At 41.7% G+C, this 17,992-nt stretch overlaps 1 protein-coding gene across 1 annotated transcript in view; it reads right to left on the bottom strand.

Moving 5' to 3' along the window:
- Positions 1-8,080: 8,080 nt before the first annotated feature.
- ncanb (neurocan b) overlaps positions 8,081-17,992 on the bottom strand; it is a 158,506-nt gene continuing 148,594 nt past the window's right edge. Inside the window, exons 15-16 of the mRNA XM_008407242.3 lie at positions 15,325-15,507; positions 8,081-13,889 (exon numbers count right to left, since the gene is read on the bottom strand). Of these exons, the coding sequence (XP_008405464.2) occupies positions 13,753-13,889; positions 15,325-15,507 (320 nt within the window). The 3' untranslated portion in view covers positions 8,081-13,752. The remainder of the gene's footprint in view (positions 13,890-15,324; positions 15,508-17,992) is intronic.

Below are 17,992 nucleotides of genomic sequence, written 5' to 3'. Positions count from 1 at the left end.
TCATTTTGTCTCTGTGGAAACAAAATAATGCATGGGTGACGTTTTATTTTTTCTTTTTGTGTTTCTTTTCTCATAAAAAAATGAACATCTGAATGCATCAATAACTAAGGGTTACTACCAGAGGAAGTATTGCAAATAAGCAGAAGATTTTTTTTTATCCAAGATAGAGTTTAAGGTTTTTATATTCTCAACATATTAAGGTAGACTATTAGCCATTCACATTGTTACTCCTGTAGCAGTCACCATCACACTAAACATGACAATTATTATGCAAAAAAAGGCTATAAGGCTTTTTATAAGCAGTCATCTTCTAATATCTCTCTCTCTTGGCGAACAGCATTGATCAAAACGTACTGTGTTTTTGTTTTTGACCGACTCCACAACACCGTTTCAGAATCCAGCTGCTTTAATTCATTGCGTCCTGATTCCGAGGTGACTGTCGGAAATAAAACCTTAAGCTGTAATGAAAGCAGCGCAGTCTACTACTATTCATCAGATGAATACACTGATGATCACCAAAGGTAATTTGACTAACTAACAAGAGCAGATGAAGAAAAAAATACCCCAGAAATCAGTAAAATGATTTGGTGAGGCTGATGTAAATGTTTGAATATGAGTAACTTGTGGCTCTCTGATTGACGTGTTGTGATGTTTGCCAGTGATTGTGTGATTACTGAGCTGCAAAGACGGCACCGACTGGGAGCTGCTGGTTTCTTGCCAATACAGAAGAACAAAACTGTTCTGTTGTCATAGCAACTGCCTGCACAAAACACAGTGAAGTTCATGGAAAGTCAAGAAGAATGACATTACCAATGATGGCGATGAGTTTAAGACGGGGGCTGGGGGGGGGAGAAATGCTGCTTACTGTGTTAATCTCTGATTATTAAACAGGAAAGGACCTTGATTATAAAACCTGATGGCATTGATACATTTTTTATCCTCCCGCTCTTCACACTGCAGTATGAAAATAAAGTCCTAACCACTAAATGAACGAACAGTGACATTTTCATTGGCAAATGATGCATTTACAATGTGTGAAGGATTTACATCAGTGTAGAAAAGAAAAAGTCAGATTGCTGTGCCATTCACAATACATTTTTGACATTTAAAGTGCAAACTGGAGCTAATGTGATAGACAAGTTGCATCAACAATGTAACCTGATCTGCAAAGGCTTTGCCTCCCAACTTATTGGCAAATATGTGAAGAGTACAATGTGCTTGTAGTGGTACTATGCACAAGACGTGGCTGCATAGCTTATCGGAGCAAATTGGCAAACAAATAAACAGTTCCACTGAGTGAAAACCTTTTTCTTAAACGAGTAGAATATTAGAGTTTGCGTTAAAAGGTTTACAACCCTTTTAAAAAAACAAAACGTTAAGTGGATGTACTTGAGCAAAATAGCCCAAGTAGGTTGGCAGCACATGTTAAACAACAATTAATGTTTAAAATACAATTTAAATGCTATTTTGTAATTGTACGCATTTTTTTTATATCTGTTTTATAGTGTCCCACAAAAACATTCACACCTTTTGAAATTTTAAAAAATATATATTTTGTTTAATTTACAAACTAGTAGGGGTTTCTCTGGATTCTTGTCCTGCTAAAACTCGATGGTACTTTCTGAGTTTGTTCTAGATTTTGTAAAATAACAGGAGTTTCTCCAGGTGAGGGACGTGTTAGTTCCTAACTCATGCTTACTGTAAGTACGTTACAGAGCATAGCCGGAGCACAACACGATGTTACATTCCTGACAATGACAGGAAAAAGGATTTGGATGAGATCAACAGCCAGAGAGAAGAAGAAGAAGAAGAGGAAGAGGAGCAAGGCTGCACGGTGGAGCAGCTAGGAGGCAAACGGGGCCTCACGATGACCGAGGCTGGCCGAAGGACGCAGCCATATGTCGGGAGAACAACTGTGTCCTCGTTGACACACTTATTTAGGATTGTGAGAAAGTGACTGGCGTCCAGGTAACTCATTGTGTTTTGTTATTTGTAAAAAATTATTTTGAGGATGATTTAAGAAATGAAATAAAGCTGCAAGAAGTTTGCCACAAGCCAGGTGAAGGACACAACAACCACATGGTCAGATGAGACCAAACAGGAATTCAAAACGCATACTGTATATCCCCCCAGTCCACATCCTCTACTCATATTCAGATTGCTATCATTTATCAGATGTCAAGACTTTACTCATTACAGCTGCTTCTTTTTAGGATTTTTCTCTTGAAATTATGTCACATGCACACACACAGCCCACCCCTCGCCCAGGAATCCATCCTTGGCTGCTGTTTTCTGACAGCCACAACCTTTCAGCCTGTTTATCTGCTCCGCTTCATTCGTTTTCCTCCTGAAAAGCTCCAAAAGCCCCTCGCTGTTTTTACTCACTCCATCTGCTTCTGCCCTCGGGTTCCTCTCCATTACCTGTAACACCAGCATACTAATTAGTTCAGCAGCAGTAGCAGAATTTGAACACATCTTGAATTAATGTGCACAGGCGGCAGAGAAGTGGGCTAAAAGAAAGACTGAACAAGTTAAATGAGGCAAAACAAACCATTATTGTCAGTAATACGGTTTATCGGCTCTGTCATTGTCTGCGCCACTCATTATTTATATGAGCGCCGTTGTTTTTGTCTGTCTCTCAGCGATTGGCCACTTGGGAAACTTAAAGGCATATAAAAACAAGTACAAACAAGTAGAAAAACACAAGTGCTTGTTGTGTTTGTCTTCAAAAAGTGATTTGCCTTTTATGAAATAAAACTTGCCTATTGTGGATGTGGAGAAGGTGATTCCACAAGGCATTTTTGCGTTGGGATGATTTAAAGGTGACCCCGTCCTTGTAGCTGTTTGAACCTCTTGACCCCGACTCTGCTGCTGACTTTCACGACCAGGTTTTTGGACCTTCAGCGTGCGCCGGAGTGGTTTACAGCCGAGTGTAGAGCTAAGCAAAGGGAACCAGATTTTGTACAAGCAGAAAACAATGGATGGAGGGAGGGTAGGATGTTGGGAACCCATTGGGAATCACTCTTATTACTCAAACTTGGATGATGTTTTGTAATTTGCCTGACCCCATGATTTACTTACAGACTGCGCACTTTAGATGACAAAAGCTACCAACTCGACATCATTCACATCCGAATCACATAATAATAAGATCGCATTAGGATGCCGGATTGTTGAGACCGAGCGCACGAGTAAACCAAACGCCATTAGCTCATCGTGGGACACAGCTAAAGAAATGACTCTGCCCCCTAAACAATCTCCATTAACGTCTTATGCATTCTGTGTGTAGTTCAGCCGCAGTGAGCTGCTGCTGATGGATATTAAGCATGGGAAGAAGTGGGTTTGTGTGACAGGCAATTAGCCAATTTGTGAGAGGTTTCTCTGGTGTCAGGGGTGCATGAAGCGGGCGTTCGTGTTGAGTTAATTGAAAGTGGTAACCGTCCTAATGGAGTGTGCCGGGCTAAATAATGGGAAGAGTTTTGACCTGATATCCATGGATAAGGAGTGTAGCTTACTTTCATCATAATACGGGCCATCTATTGTTCCTGTGGGTGTACTGTCTTTAGCAGCAAGCTTGTCACGCAGACATTTAGATCAAAAGTGGATTTGGTTTTATTTCCCTGGAAAATGAAGAGGCCAATAAAGAGTTTTAGCGCAGTAAGGGAAATTTATAGCCCAGCGTCTAAAAAGGAAGCAGAGACCCACCGGAGAAGAGGAGGTGTAGAGGAGAGATAGCGCGGACGAAGAGAAAGATTTGTTTGGAAAATATGAGGCAGAACGATAAAAAAAAAAATGGGGGGGAAGGCAAAGAAGTCTCTGAAATTCAGAACCGAGGCAGCCGCAAGAAGACCTGGATATCTAACCACTGCCAGGCCCTAGAAATTGGTTGGTCAGCAAGCTATTGTGGCCCTGTTTAGAAAAGATGAAACTGAATAAATTCAGAAGTGCACAAACCACCAAACTTTAACATCTTCTAGTCACAAGAAACAGTTACATCTTACCACTTGACCTCTGTTCACTTTTCTCTTTCAGGAAACGTGGAGCTGCCTGAGGCCTACGTTTGAGATTAGTTTGTGCTATTTAGACGTGGAAACACTTTGACTCATTCAATTTAAAACAGACCATTAGAACAATGACAAAATATCAGAAAATAATTAATTGATCGATTGATAGATAAATGGATAGACAGGTGGACAGACAGACAGTCTTAACATAGCGAAATGCTTTCATTTATCTTTGTCAAAACACAGATATCTTGTTGATTTCATGCCTCCACATCTCCATCTTTAAATATGCATGTTTATGCTGCTACCTTTACCAATTATGGATGATGAGAGGCACCATGCTGGCTGGGCGTCACTGAAACACAAACTGTGAAATGTAAAATGAATTGGGAATGTTTGAGCTTACTTAAAACCTCAGTGCCTGAGTTGGAACGGTTTCCCATCAACATTTTTTTTAAACAACTTGTATTTGGCATAATATTAAAATCCTCATAATAATCTACTTTTCTGCTTCTAATTATGTAAACTATGTGCTCCGTAGTTTAACATAGTCAGAATCAGAATCAATTTTGTTGGCCAAGTTTGCACAAAAAAACTAAGCATTTGACTTTGGGTACTTAACTTACTGATAATACCTGATTACAAACTTCATTTCATCTGTTCGTCTCATTGTCAATATGCTTCAAAGCCATTTACAGGATCTCAATTATGCTATTTTACTCTGAATTTTAAAATCACCCCTTTGTTTTTTTTTCTTCACTTTTGTGAAATTGCATAATTAATCCTTTTTCTTGGCACCTAAGTCTGCAGTTCTTTTTTTTTTCCACATAAGATAAAAACACATTTATCGGTAATGAATGCACCAACTGTGGCACAGAAAAGAAGCACAATTTACACTAATCACTTCCAGCAGGTTATTTGTTTACTTTTTAATGTTATTTAAAAGTAGTTTTGAGAATTATTGCTGGTGTGATTTTGATAAAGACAGCTTTGTTACTTTTAGTTTTACAGTGCTGAGCTCTACTGTACATCTGTCTGACATTACTTTTACTGCAAATTAAAACACCGTACTGGATGCTTGCCACCAAAAAGTTGCTGCGACGACAATTTCTTTATAACTTGTTAATCTCAAGTCAAAAGACAGACACAAAAAGTGGTCGTTTCTGCCCAAAAAGGAAATAATAGACGTCACACAACTACACGTACAAACAGGACGTGGAGTAAATGAAGTCAGCTACTCATGACAGGCTTGCAAAAACCAACTCAACCAAGCCAAACCTGCAGATCATCAGATGGGGTCGTAAAACGAAACACTGAGCAGTGCACACACAGCTGGGAGAGCAGGATGCTGGACCGGCGGTGTGTGAACGACCTGGCTGAGTGTGAGGCTTTTTTCCGGCTTCGCTCTTTGTCTGATTCCTGCACACAAAGGCACATCACTGTGTAAAAAAAAAAAAAACAAGCCTGTAATGAGATGATGCTCCACCATCTGCAGCGTGGCATCGTAAAGATGGGTGCAAACACAGATTCATGGGTGGAGTTTCAATTCAACAACCTGACTGCAATAAAGATTAGGAAGATAAACGGAAGTAGGAAGCAGATTGTCTTTTAGGATCTGGATATGCAGATTTGTGCAAGTCTATGGGTGTTTTTCCTTCCTTCCTTTCTTTCTTTCTTTCTCTTTCTTTCTTTCTTTCTTTCTCTTTTTTGAGTGCAGCCTTCAAGAGATTAAAAACAGAACTTATTGAGGTGTCGGCAGAGAGTTAGTGACTGTCAGGCGCTAAAGCCAAATGTTGATTATGGTAATCTTCCTGAACTTTGGCAGCGCCATCAGGCAATAATGTAGGATAATACCAGCGAACCACATTGATTCGCCACGCCTGCCAGATGAGCCCGATATTGATCCAAGAACAAGGTTATGAAAAGCAGTCTTTCCAGCTCTCTAAATTCATCTACTTATCCCCGACTTGCACAACAAGAAGCACAGCACGTTTTTTTTTGTATTGCATTGAGTATTGTGAGAACATTCAGCTGGAAAGAGCGATGCTCTGCAGGGGTTTCTGTTGCATGCTGCTCCTAAATGTGATTACAATGCCTCACATGTATGAATACTTCTCATTTCCCACGTTTTGTAATATTACAACCACACGCAGTATAGTTTGTTTGGATTTTATTCAACAGATCAACTCTCAACAATGTAAGACATCTTTCGTATTTGTTTTCTGCATTATGTTAACATGTACAGGCCTGCCTCTGTCAGTTTTGATCTTTTTTTATGTTTGAAGAAAGATATATTTTTGAAACTTTTTAGAAACGATAAATGCTAATATCATTTAAATATATATTTTTTATTTGGACAGGAGCCACGAACCTTAAACTTGATCTTTTTTTCTTTTCTTTTTTTTGGAATTTGCATGACTAGAAGAAAAATCTGTCACTGAGGTAACAAAGTTGGATTCAGTCCAGGGATCCAAAGTCTGTCAATTGCAGCCCTGTCTATCATATAAAAACACCAATAAAAAATAAAAAATTAAAATGTGAAAGTTGTAGCTATATTGTGACAAAATGTGGAAACATTCAAAGTGTAGGCATCATTTTTGCAGCATTACGTGACAAAATCAAATTGGAAAACCTTTTGGTTCTGCAGAGGTAGGTCTGGACTGCATCTCGGTCCTGAACGTGAGTGCTTGTGACGCCTTTCGCAGCTGCAGAGCAGCAGAGGAGAGAGCTGAAGGTCATTTCGAAAAGGGAGAGATCGAGAGAAAATTCCCGTCAAGCAAACGCTAATGAGCGTTGTGCACAGAAACTCGCCATGCCGGGCTGAAATCGCCGCTCAGCCGGCCAGAACCGAGGGGGGAGGGCATTAAAGAGATGAAATAATAAGTGTGATTGATTGTCTGATCCAAACAGAACCCAGTACGGGCGGCGTCTTCAGGTGTTTTCGGAATAATAATGGAATGAGTCAGTCATCTATTAAAGGGCAATGGGTGGAGCGCTGGAACAAAGCAGCGGGGAGAGACAGGAGACACGGCTGTGTGTGAGTGTTTCTCAGGAAACGTTGCTGTGAGGTGATGAAACCATCCATTCACAAGTGAAGGCTCTGTGGCGGACCTTCAGGTTGAGCTGAAGGTTACATAGCTGAACAGTAGATGTATTCACAGACTGTTTGCTGCCAAAATAAACCCCCCCCTCCCAATCCACCCCTCCTATCACCATGTCTTTTATCCCTCCCACTTGTCTGTCTCTGCTGCTCTTCCATCCTACGCGGCTTCTCTTGCGCTGCTGAGGGATTTGCCCTTGGCAAACCCGCTTTGTTTGCTTCAGCCAGAAATTGTTGGAATGTCAAGAAAAGAAGAAGAAGAAAAAAAGAAAAACAGGAGCAAAACTGCATTATTTTTCTTCATACAATATTCTTGGCACAGGAGAGAATGGCTTGGCTCTTCACCCAGATTTGGAAATGGATCTCCTCTGCACATAAGAGTTCGTAAAATGGGTTTTGGAATAAAAAGACTGAAAGTATGTCAGATAAAAATCAATGCCAACACGGAGAGAGAGAAGGCGAAGAGGTCAGCAATATTGTTGTTGCGCCGCTGTATAAGTTAGAAAGCCGCGCTATGGGCTTTGAGAGTTTAATGTTGAAAATTGCTTTAAAAAAAGTCAAACATCCTTCAGAACGACTGTTTTGTTCTTTTAGGATCAGTTCACAAATTCATTTTAAAGGGATTGTTTAGAGCAACAATAATTGTGGCGCTGAAAGACTAAATGTGGTGCAAAGTGATTTAGAGGTCTCTAGACTATAAGAAGCACTCTACAGGCAATTTACCATTTAATTATTCTGCAACCAAAGAACAATTGAAAAAAAAAGTTCACAGTTAAAAAATGTAAGTTGCATTGATTGCAGTTCATTTAGTATAAAACTCTGCTCCAGCAAAAGAAAAAAAAGGAATTTGACTTACTTCTAATATTAATATTTTATTCTTTCTCATTTTTCTGCTTTGTATGAGAAGCGGTTTTGGCCACATAATGGCTTTGGAATAACTTCACAAACTCAAAAACAATGAATCCAGGCAAACAGGTGATGGATCCAAACAAGGGTTTCCTTTAATGACCATTTGTCTTGTAAAGAATATAATACAATAACAGTACTAGAATTAAGAACATATACACTGATAAATATCAATAAATACTGCTGAGCCACATTCACACAGCTTCAGTCTTTTATGTATTGCATTAAGTGTTTCACCGTAGAAACCTGCAAGCCGGGAACAGAGCCGTCAATGAAGTTAGTCTGTGTCGTAAATGCCCAGCTTCGCTTCGGGTTCTCCTGCAGTGCCAGTTGTTGACCGAAGCGCCTCTGTGAATCTATTGCAGCAGTTTCACAACAACAGCAGCAGTGTGTGTGTGTGTGTGTGTGTGAGTGTGTGTGTAGGAAAGAGAATAGAAAAAAAAAATCAGGTGGAGCTGGGATTCGGGGGGCGAGCTTTCACCGGCTGTGTGAATGCAGCCCAGAGAGGCTAAGCAACAAACAAACACACCCAGAGTATAAATGGATCGTAAGGAAAGGAGGAGAGTAACGCGTGAGGAGATATGTAACGGAGGAAAGAGAGGGAAACATCTGTCACCGGCTCCTGCGCTGCGTTAGTCTCAGTCATTCTCACTCAGCTGCAGGGACACGTTTCCTTTCATCCATCCGTCCCGCTTTTTCCTGACAATGATAAATCGTCTCAACTCAGTTTCGGCGGCGTGACGCCGCACAGGCGCGGCTAGGGGAAAGGCCCCGAGAATGAAACGGGAGCGGAAGAGAGTTCGGGAATGAAAACGACCAAAAAAAAAAACGGTGAACGCGCAGAGGAGAACTGTGTCCGTTTTCCTGTCATTTAGAAAACACTCAGCAGTCAGTCGATGCGATTGCGCCGTCGATGCCATTGACGGACTTAATAAGAGCACAAGACAGACTGTCTAATCATGAAATCAATAGTCTGTCTGTGCGCGACGGTAGCCGCTGGAGGAGGACGGCAGCCGCTGCATCGCCGTTATCGTGCTGTCGTTACCGACTCTTGTTTTTACTGCATCACGCGCCTGCTTCAAGCTGCTTCAAGCTGCTTCTTGACAAACAGACAAGGTGGAGGATGTCAGCCCATCTTCCGACTGAAACCGCTGCATCTTTGCTCGATTGATTCAGATGGACCTTTTGTTGAAAATCCCTCCATATTTAGCCACATTTCAAAGAGCTAAATATTGAAAAAAAATAAAAAATAAAATAAAAAATCCGAGCTGATTCTTTGAGATTTCAGGCATGAAGACGCCCTGAACGTTTCACACCTCTCTTCGACTCAACGAGCAAGAAACAGACCCACACCGGGTCCCTCAAAGGAGTCGCTCCCGCCTCTAACCTGAGAGACAGCTGGCCGAAACATCTTAACAAGCTCCCTGTTGTGGTTATGATTTGCAATGATAAGGCTTTGTGGCCGGCCGTGTGTTTGTCTGCCCTCAGGCCTCCGACTGTAGCGCCCGGAGAGGCGAGCCGAGTGGGAGTGAGGAAGATTAAAAGCAGGATTTTGAAAGGAACCAAACGCTGTGTTTGAAGTCAGATTAACTGGTGTGTGTGTGTGTGTGCGTGTGAGCTCATTTAACATGTTTGAGGTGAAACTTTTTGTTTTGTATTCCTGTGAGAAAAGGTTGACGGCTGGATTTAAAAGAGGGCATCTCTGCGTGAGGATAGCACCGTCTGTTTCAGCGTCACATAAAGATCCGCTTTAGTCGGTTTTGGTTTCTCCAACGTGCTCGGCCTCGTGGATTTTAGGCTCAAAGCTCGACTCGGTTTCTTACAACTTTATCACATTATTATTATTTTTTTTCTTTAGGTCTCGTCACGCGGCCGAACCTTTACCCTGCTGTAATTACCCTGTCTCTCAGCATCAAGTCTGCAGCGAGAGGGTCTTCTGTCTGCCCTTTTATTCACCCACCCATGGTCAATCTATTTTACAGGAGCAACGGGAGGTCGGGGGGGGGAGAGAGAAAACAGCCTGACATCTGCAGAGCGACAGGGGTTTGATGGCTGTGACAGCCACCATGTACCCTCCTCTGACTGTCCATCAGCATTACCCTTCCCCTGTCATGGCAGCTCCGTGGTTGGGCTGATAATGCAGCTCATTAATTAGGCATGCAGGAGATTAATTGAACCGATGCAAAGGTGTAAGATTACTGTTGTTGTCCTTAGCCAAGGTGAGAGGAGGCAAACAAAGGCAAAGATATCATCTGCAAATAGCAGGCTTCGCCTTAACGCTGCTCATAACATGGAGCACGTAGAGAAATCATCCGGTGGCCGCCGACTGGTGAACAGGAGTTTGGAAACCGAAAAATCTCGTCTCATTCTGACTGAGGAGCGTGCCGCGCTGAAACGCTCGGGACGCGTCTGAGCAAAGACGACTGAAAGCGAGTTTTAGGTTATTTAACGTGGTTAAAATGATGCAGAAGTGTAAGAAGATGTTAGAGATATATATATTTTTTTCCAAAGACACGTTGAGACAAGTCCGTGGTAGGTCCAGGCTGCAAGAAAGCGAGCGAGAGCAAGACATTCAGCAGAAAGTAGGCAAGCTGTTTTCATCCTTTTGAGTTTCCCACTCCTGTCTCTGCAGAATGACAAAGTTAAACTGCAAATATACCTTCAGACACAGGTGTATGTTTGCAATGATAGCCATTCTAGCTGCCCTTTCTGCTAATATAAAAGATACAAAAGACAAAACACCGCATTACATGGCCTAGTGGTAGAGCACAGGCTCCGTACGCTGAGGCTGCAGTGATCAGTGCAGCTTAGCTTTACCATTTACTGCTTGTCTTCCGCTTCTCTCTGTACAAAAAACCTTAAATCGGCTTAAATCAGGATCTGTAAGTACAAGTTTTACAAAAACCACCGATTAAAAAAAAAAAAAATAAATTAAATTAAATCTGGCACAAAATTCTGATCCATGCAACCTCAGGTAGGAGCTACAGTACTAAAAACGTTAAAGTTTTGTTAAAAATAAAATGGTTAAAAACAAAGAAAAAGAGGATGAGCAAAGATGGATGAATCCTTCAAAAGCACATAGGTACTAAAAGAGTAAGAAAAACGGATCCAGCAAAAGATAAAAGAAACATCCAAGCTAGACATGCCGGAATGAGGGTCATAATCCCACAAGCACAAACCTCGAGGGTCGGCTTTAAAAAGAAGAGCAACGATTTATCTGGACGGTAAAGCTGAGAGAAGACAGAGCAAAGCGTTCGTCTTCTTGTTTTTTTTTTCAGTCCACCTCAATCTCCTCTTTAGAGCGCGACGCGCCACGGCCATCTTCAGGTGGGAGTTTCTGTCTGACCCAGAAACAGCAAGCCTTAACCTCGCCGACCCTTTCCGTCATCAGCCATCGTTCTTCTGTATCGTGAAAAACACATGAACGTCGAGATGCTACACACAACGATACAGCTTCTCATTCACTGTGATAATGTTTAACAACAGTCGGTGCAGCTCTGACAAACGGCTTCACATCAGTCAGTATAAGTCTGAGTCTGTTCAACTCAATCGACTGTCGAGGCGGATCATTTTACTGACAAATAGATAAAAACTAATATTACTAAGCAACCTAATGTGATGTATAACTTGTCTGATAAAAAATGTGTTGGATCTATCTTCACTTTTTAAAAAAAATAATTTTAATTGCTAGAGCAACACTAAATACATGTTAGTAGGAAAGTCAACACAAGAAACAGAAATCCACCATATGTGTTAGCCATAAAAAAGAAGTTATATCATAATGTGTTTCAAGATTGATTATAAAGAAAGAGAAGAAAAAAACCAAAAAACTAATGGGGATTGAATGCATTTACTCTGATGAAACATGAGATGGTTTCTGACACAAAACACTCAGGAAAATCTGATAAGTTGGTTATATCAAAAACAGCTGATTGGGCAAATCATCTGTTTCCTTTATATATATTTAAAAAATGCACAAACATTTCCTGTACAGTGGAGGTATAAAGTACTTTTTCTCCAATTAGAGTTGAATATGTCTAAATTTCTATTTATTCATGTATTTGTACAATAGAGCTGACTTACGAAAGTAAAACGTGATCATGTGGAACGGCTGCGACGGTGGTGGAACTTGTGATAAACAAACCAATAATTCAAAAGCGTCACAGTGTTTCTGCTTTACTTTGCAGCAACCAAACCCAGATAATGAAGATTCTGTTTAGCTGGGGTAAAAAAAATAAAAAAATCACTTCCGTCTTAACAATTATTTCCTCTGAACAACATCTGCAGGGTTTCCAGCAGATTTGTCATTATGGAGAGCTTGAACAAGAGTTGGTTTATCATTTTTCTCTGAACATCCAAACTGATTTTTCCGTCGTCTGAGTGCAACTGTTAAATCGCTGAAGCTCGTTTAGGTGGTCTGGACAAGACAAACGGATGAGCAGACGGATGAATTTGAGAAAATCCACTGGACATTTCAACTTCAAACATATTTTTATACTAAATCCATATTACAATGATACTCCTGGCGCGACGCACGTCTGTAAGCTTTTCACCGGACCTCAGTGCTTCTGTGGTGGGATTTTAGTCACTTAAAATGTTTAAGTTCGGCAGATAAAATCTTAGTGACTCAAGATATCTTTGCATGGAGCCTTGAAAAGCCGTCTTAAATCTTAGGACCCTCGCCGTTCTACCTCCCCTTCGTTATGACGCCAGAAAACAAATGTGGAAGTTTTGAGCTGAGTTGAGACAATCGGTATCAAATGTGCAGGTTAACCCTGGGAGCGACGGGGAGTGGGGTGGGGAGAGGAGGTGTCGGCACACCTTCAACCGTTCCGAGATGGCTCAGATGATTTATTTAGGTGAGCCAGAAATCGGGGCCACTATCCATTTTTCCTCTGGGCTTTCATCATCTGATCTAAAGCAACTGTCTCACACCGACAAGAAAAATACAACGCTAACAATCAAATAACTCAATTACAACCGCCTCTGGTTCAAAAATCAGCGAAACCTGTGTCGGAACGACGCAGCGGCAGCGGCGCTGCGAGTCCGCAACAGTGTCTTACAAAGGGGCAAACCGAAAAGCAGCAGAATCAGGAGATAAACACAGAGCATTTGTAAAAAATAACTGTTCGATAGACAAAAGGCTCAAGTCAATATCACGACGTCTCCCATTGACTCGTCTGACTTTGATACGGCATTTCCAGTGATGTCACCCCTATTTACAGTTCATACTAAAACCACTTCTCGCCAAAGAAAGTCCATACTCAAACTAAAAATGTTTTTTTTTCTTCCTCTTTTCGTTCTCAAAAAAACAATAAAAAAAAAAAACAGGTCAAGGGCTGAGCTCAAAGAAAGGGAGAGTAGCTGGATCATGTGAGAGGGTAGAGGACAAGACAAAAGAGCTGGAGCCCAAAATGAAACAAAGAAGAAGAAGAAGAAGAAGAAGAAGGGATGTCAATGTGGTTGTTAGAGTCCTGGCAACACCTGGCAGCACTTTGGCAGGCATCAGAGAGGACTAATAAGCAGGTTGCCTCTGTGCACCAGGGGGTGAGGAGGTGGGTGGGGGAGTGAGGGCAGAACAGAAAAAACAGGGGCGCGGGGAGTTTATGGGCTGAGAGTTTGAAGTGGTATTTGGGGAAATGAGGACAACGAGGGAGACAGGGGAGCTGCAGGTTGCAGCAGAGAAGAAAAAAAGAAAAAGAAGAAGGGAGCCAATCTTTTTTTCTTGTGTTTTTTTTTGGTTCAGAAGCGGGCGTGGTTGTGGCCTTGGTTGAGCTCCCCTCCGTGGTGCCCCCCCTCTCTGTGGCCATGCCGCTTGTGCTTCCTGCGCTCCCTCCTCGCCTTGTGGTGGTGGCGTCGGTAACGATGGGCCCGCCGAGCTGGCGAAACGAGAGAGAGAGAGAGAGAGAGAGAGAGAGAGAGACAGTGTGATTTATTAAAGTAGAGTTCTAGAGTTAAAAAAACCCACAAAAAAAACCCTGGAAGACAGACATGCATCCCAGGGGGAACATCACAGGCTTTCAGATGGATTGTCGAAAAGTCTGTGACAATCCATCTGATTGTCACAGGCAGGTGGAACCAGGCAGGACGCAAGGGAGAGGGGATCAAAGAGCAGCAAGGTCAGAACGTCCCATTCTCCGTGCAGAGTGTCTGAAACGCCGAGGGGTTTTCTGTTTAATCTCACTGCGTGGACCGGGCGCCTTTAAGCAAGGGGCGTGCCGAGATAGCCACCCACTCCCATCCTCTGTGAGAGCTCGTCCCGGGGCGGCGGTGTCAAATCATATCGGTCCGACGTGTCATCTGCGATGAACGCTTACAAATTTTCTAACTCACGGCGCGTCAAAACAGCCCGCTTCCACAGATTAGGAGTCAGAAGGAGCAACGGCGTCTTTATCAGTTTGAGCAGAAGCTACATTATTTCAGTATTTCATCATTACTGTCACTCTCTGAGCAACGCGAGCCTCGGCTTGTGGAATATTAAAGTGAATCTTGCTCCTTGCGTGTCCTCTTGACTTTCTGCTTCCTGTGTAATCTGAGAGTCAAATCTGATCAGAACAAAATTAACTCTGCAAACGCTAAACAAGGGGAAGGTGTGCGACGGAGGGAGGACACTTTAAATCCAGAGTCAGCCCTCGGGGCCGGAGTCCAGCTTGGCTCAGTTCTCATCCAGGTTGCAGTTGCCACCTCCTCTGCCTGCAAACGAGCTACCATTTGACCGAGGTGTGTTGGACCAGGGGAAGACATGTAACATGCAGGACACCGGGTCAAACATGTATTTCTAAAAATCTATTTGTCTGTCGCATAAAATCCCATGAAAATACATTGAACACAGTGACTGGAACATAACAGAATGTGAAAGAGTTTAAGATCGATGAACGAGTACCTGACTATTTTATTCCTGTGTTTTTTGCATCACGAACATTCAAAATACAGTGAAAAAGGCTGAACATTTTCCCTTTAAGCACACATCTATTCCATTGCATTGAGTCTGAACCTGTTGTAAAACATGTTTTTAAAGGGGACAAAAAAAAACAACAACCTTGAGCATAACGCACTTCAAAGGATACCCAATCACTTCTGAGCAAACCCAGGGGAATTAATTCAGGCCACAGCCACGGTAATGTTTTTTACTTGCAATTATTAATAATGAGAGCAGGGCTGGAGAGCCACAACGCTCACAGCGACAGCCGAGCCTCAGGGCTGCTAATGTAGGTTCGATGTTTGGGACCCGTGGCGGGGAAAGTGCCAAAAATAAGACAAACCAAAGCACGGCTTTAAGTAACGTCTGCGAGCACCGTGGTGCGTAAAACTCACATCTTATGCAGATGATTTTGGGCCGGTCCCACTTGCCGTTGGCGCGACACTTGGCAGTGGGAACATGGCGCTGCAGGAAGCCGTCGCCGCACTGGTAGCGCACTATGGAGTGGATGTCGTAGTGGGAACGCTTCCGGCCAATTAGAAAGGCATTGTCCACGCTGGGAGGGGCGCCGCAGAGCACTGGGGAGACACAAGGGGGCACAAAGAGGGCAAGTTCAGAGCAGAGGAAAACAAGGACGAAAGAAGGCAGCTGGGCCTGAACTGAGCCGAGCACGAAGGTCCTGGATTAATCAGTTTCAAAAACATCGAGCCGGGCTTAAACGACGCAGCTGATTTATGCCAGCATGGGGTACGTGCTCACAGACGCCTCCAAAAGACCATGAGCCAATGCTGATGCGGACAAATGGTCAACAACATATAAGCGTGGATTTTTTATTATGTTTTTGCAGCATTTAAAGCTCAGAAAGATTAGAAGTGAAAAAGTCACTTCACAAACACATTTGAGAAAAAAAACAACTGATAACTATAAACCAAAACAGGTCATATAGCAAGATATTATGCAGATAAATCGTATTGCAAAAACTAACATTTACCTTGCTAACCCCCCTCCCCCCAATATTATTGGAATCTAGTAGTAGTAAAATTCACTAAAATTATTGGTGTGCTGCAATCTTTAAACTTTTGAGTGTCATTTATTGGAAAATGCTCTATTAGCCCATTTGAATATTTATGTAAACAGTACCTTATAGTGCTAATGTTATAACTACCTTATAGGTGTAAAAGCTAAAATCAATGAGCTGAATAACTTGGCTACCAAACATTGTTAAGATGTTGATGTGCAGCAGCTGTAATGCTTTAAACACCCATTACATTTTTGATGAGTCAGCACTTTCTGTCATTTAGAGCAGTAGAAAAACAAGAGAACAAATTTTAACACCTTTAAGATATACAATAATAATCATAATAAAATGCACTTTTATGACAAAGCAATAATTTGAAAGAAATAAACGAATAATGAATAAATAAAAAGATAATGCTTTAATGCATACGTGCCTTATCTAAAACTTAGATGTCACTTCTTTTGCAAAAACAAAATAGAAAAACATCCTGTCTTACTTCCTCTGCTTTAGTTTGGTTATACCACCCTCTTCATTACAGAAGTAGTCTTTAAATTGCGAGGATTATATGGTATGATTATATCATCATCCCTACAAAATCCGAAATTTAAAGGACACATACAGACACATGTTCAGACTTTGGCTCTCGGTTTTCTTAGAGCATTACCGCACTGAAAACATCCTAATCTGGTTTTCATTTCTGCAGGACAGCAAAGTCAGTGTAAGACTGAGTGTGAGTGGGCGCCTGTCAAGGTAAAAAAAATGCAATTTTGACATATGAGGAGAGGAGCGAGGATAAGGAAAATGTTTACAGAAGCTGCAGGGGATATGACTGACACGCTGTGCAGAGACTGACGGGATGGGAGAGCCACAGGGAAGCACTCCAGCGGTCTCCTGCAGTGACGCTGGATGGGCTGAGGCTGTCTGGTTATAGGAGTCACAGAGCTGGCACTCAGCTGTCACCTGCTTCACATTTAATGTGGAATAATCTCTGTTACATATGTGCATCTATTCTGCACTTAAAAAGCTAACCGCTCACAGTTAGGTCTCATCTAAATATTAGTGATGGACATTCGTGACTAATCACAAGGGTACCGTTTTATTTCATAGTAATCCCAAACTGCATGTATTTTTTTAGGCAGAATTGTACTAAAAATCATCCTCATCATCCTCATCATCAACAACACAACTTTATGTAGCGCTGTAACACCAGCTGCACCTGAGACAAAGTGCTGAACATCACTAATAGATAAATAATATAAAGAACATTAAAAACGTGCATTTAGGCAGACAAAATCTATACGAAAACATTTTTTTTTACTAAAAAGTATTGTTAAATCGACTTCTTTTATTCAACAAATGAGAAAAATCAAACATTAAGAACTAATTGTTTTTAACAAAATCGCGTCATCAAAGCTGTTGGTACCTTTGCTGTTAATACTCTGCACAACCAATCCTCAATAGGACAGCATTCGGTTTTCACCAATAACTTTTGTTCAGACTTTTTGGTCCACTTTTGTGTTTGCTTGTTCATACTTTTTGAATCATTAACCTATCGAAGTTTATCAATTAGGCTAATAGGTACTCATGCACATTTTTAGTTTTTTTTTTCTTTTGGTGGAGTTCACCAGATTGTTTTTTTCCCATTAAAAATGTCCTACTATGTAAAAAGTTAATGATGGGTCCGCGTGATTCTTCACGAGATTCGTCGCTGGTCGATCAGCCGCTGACTCATCTAACCAGTATCAGTGAAGCTGAAGAAACGCTACATGTTAACGTTTGTGATGGCGGTATAAATATCACCTTTTTTTTTTTTTTTTTTCCTGGGATCACTCATAACCAACCAATGGCTGTTTTGGAGATTTAAAAAAACTCAATACGTCACCACTGTTTACCTCACCTAGCATCCTGATCACTGGCAAGACAAACACAATACATGTCGTCCACCTCTGTGATCAGCGGTGACGAGAAATGTCCTGAGTCATGTCATATTTACAGTCCAGAGAAACAGAGGGCTACTAATTAGTCGTAAATGAATAAATGAAAGT

Source organism: Poecilia reticulata, chromosome 4 (genome assembly GCF_904066995.2).
Source record: "Poecilia reticulata chromosome 4, P_reticulata-male-v2, whole genome shotgun sequence".
Taxonomy (NCBI): Eukaryota; Metazoa; Chordata; class Actinopteri; order Cyprinodontiformes; family Poeciliidae; genus Poecilia; species Poecilia reticulata.
The sequence above is the reverse complement of the archived record's forward strand: the minus strand, read 5'-3'. Positions and strand labels throughout refer to the sequence as shown.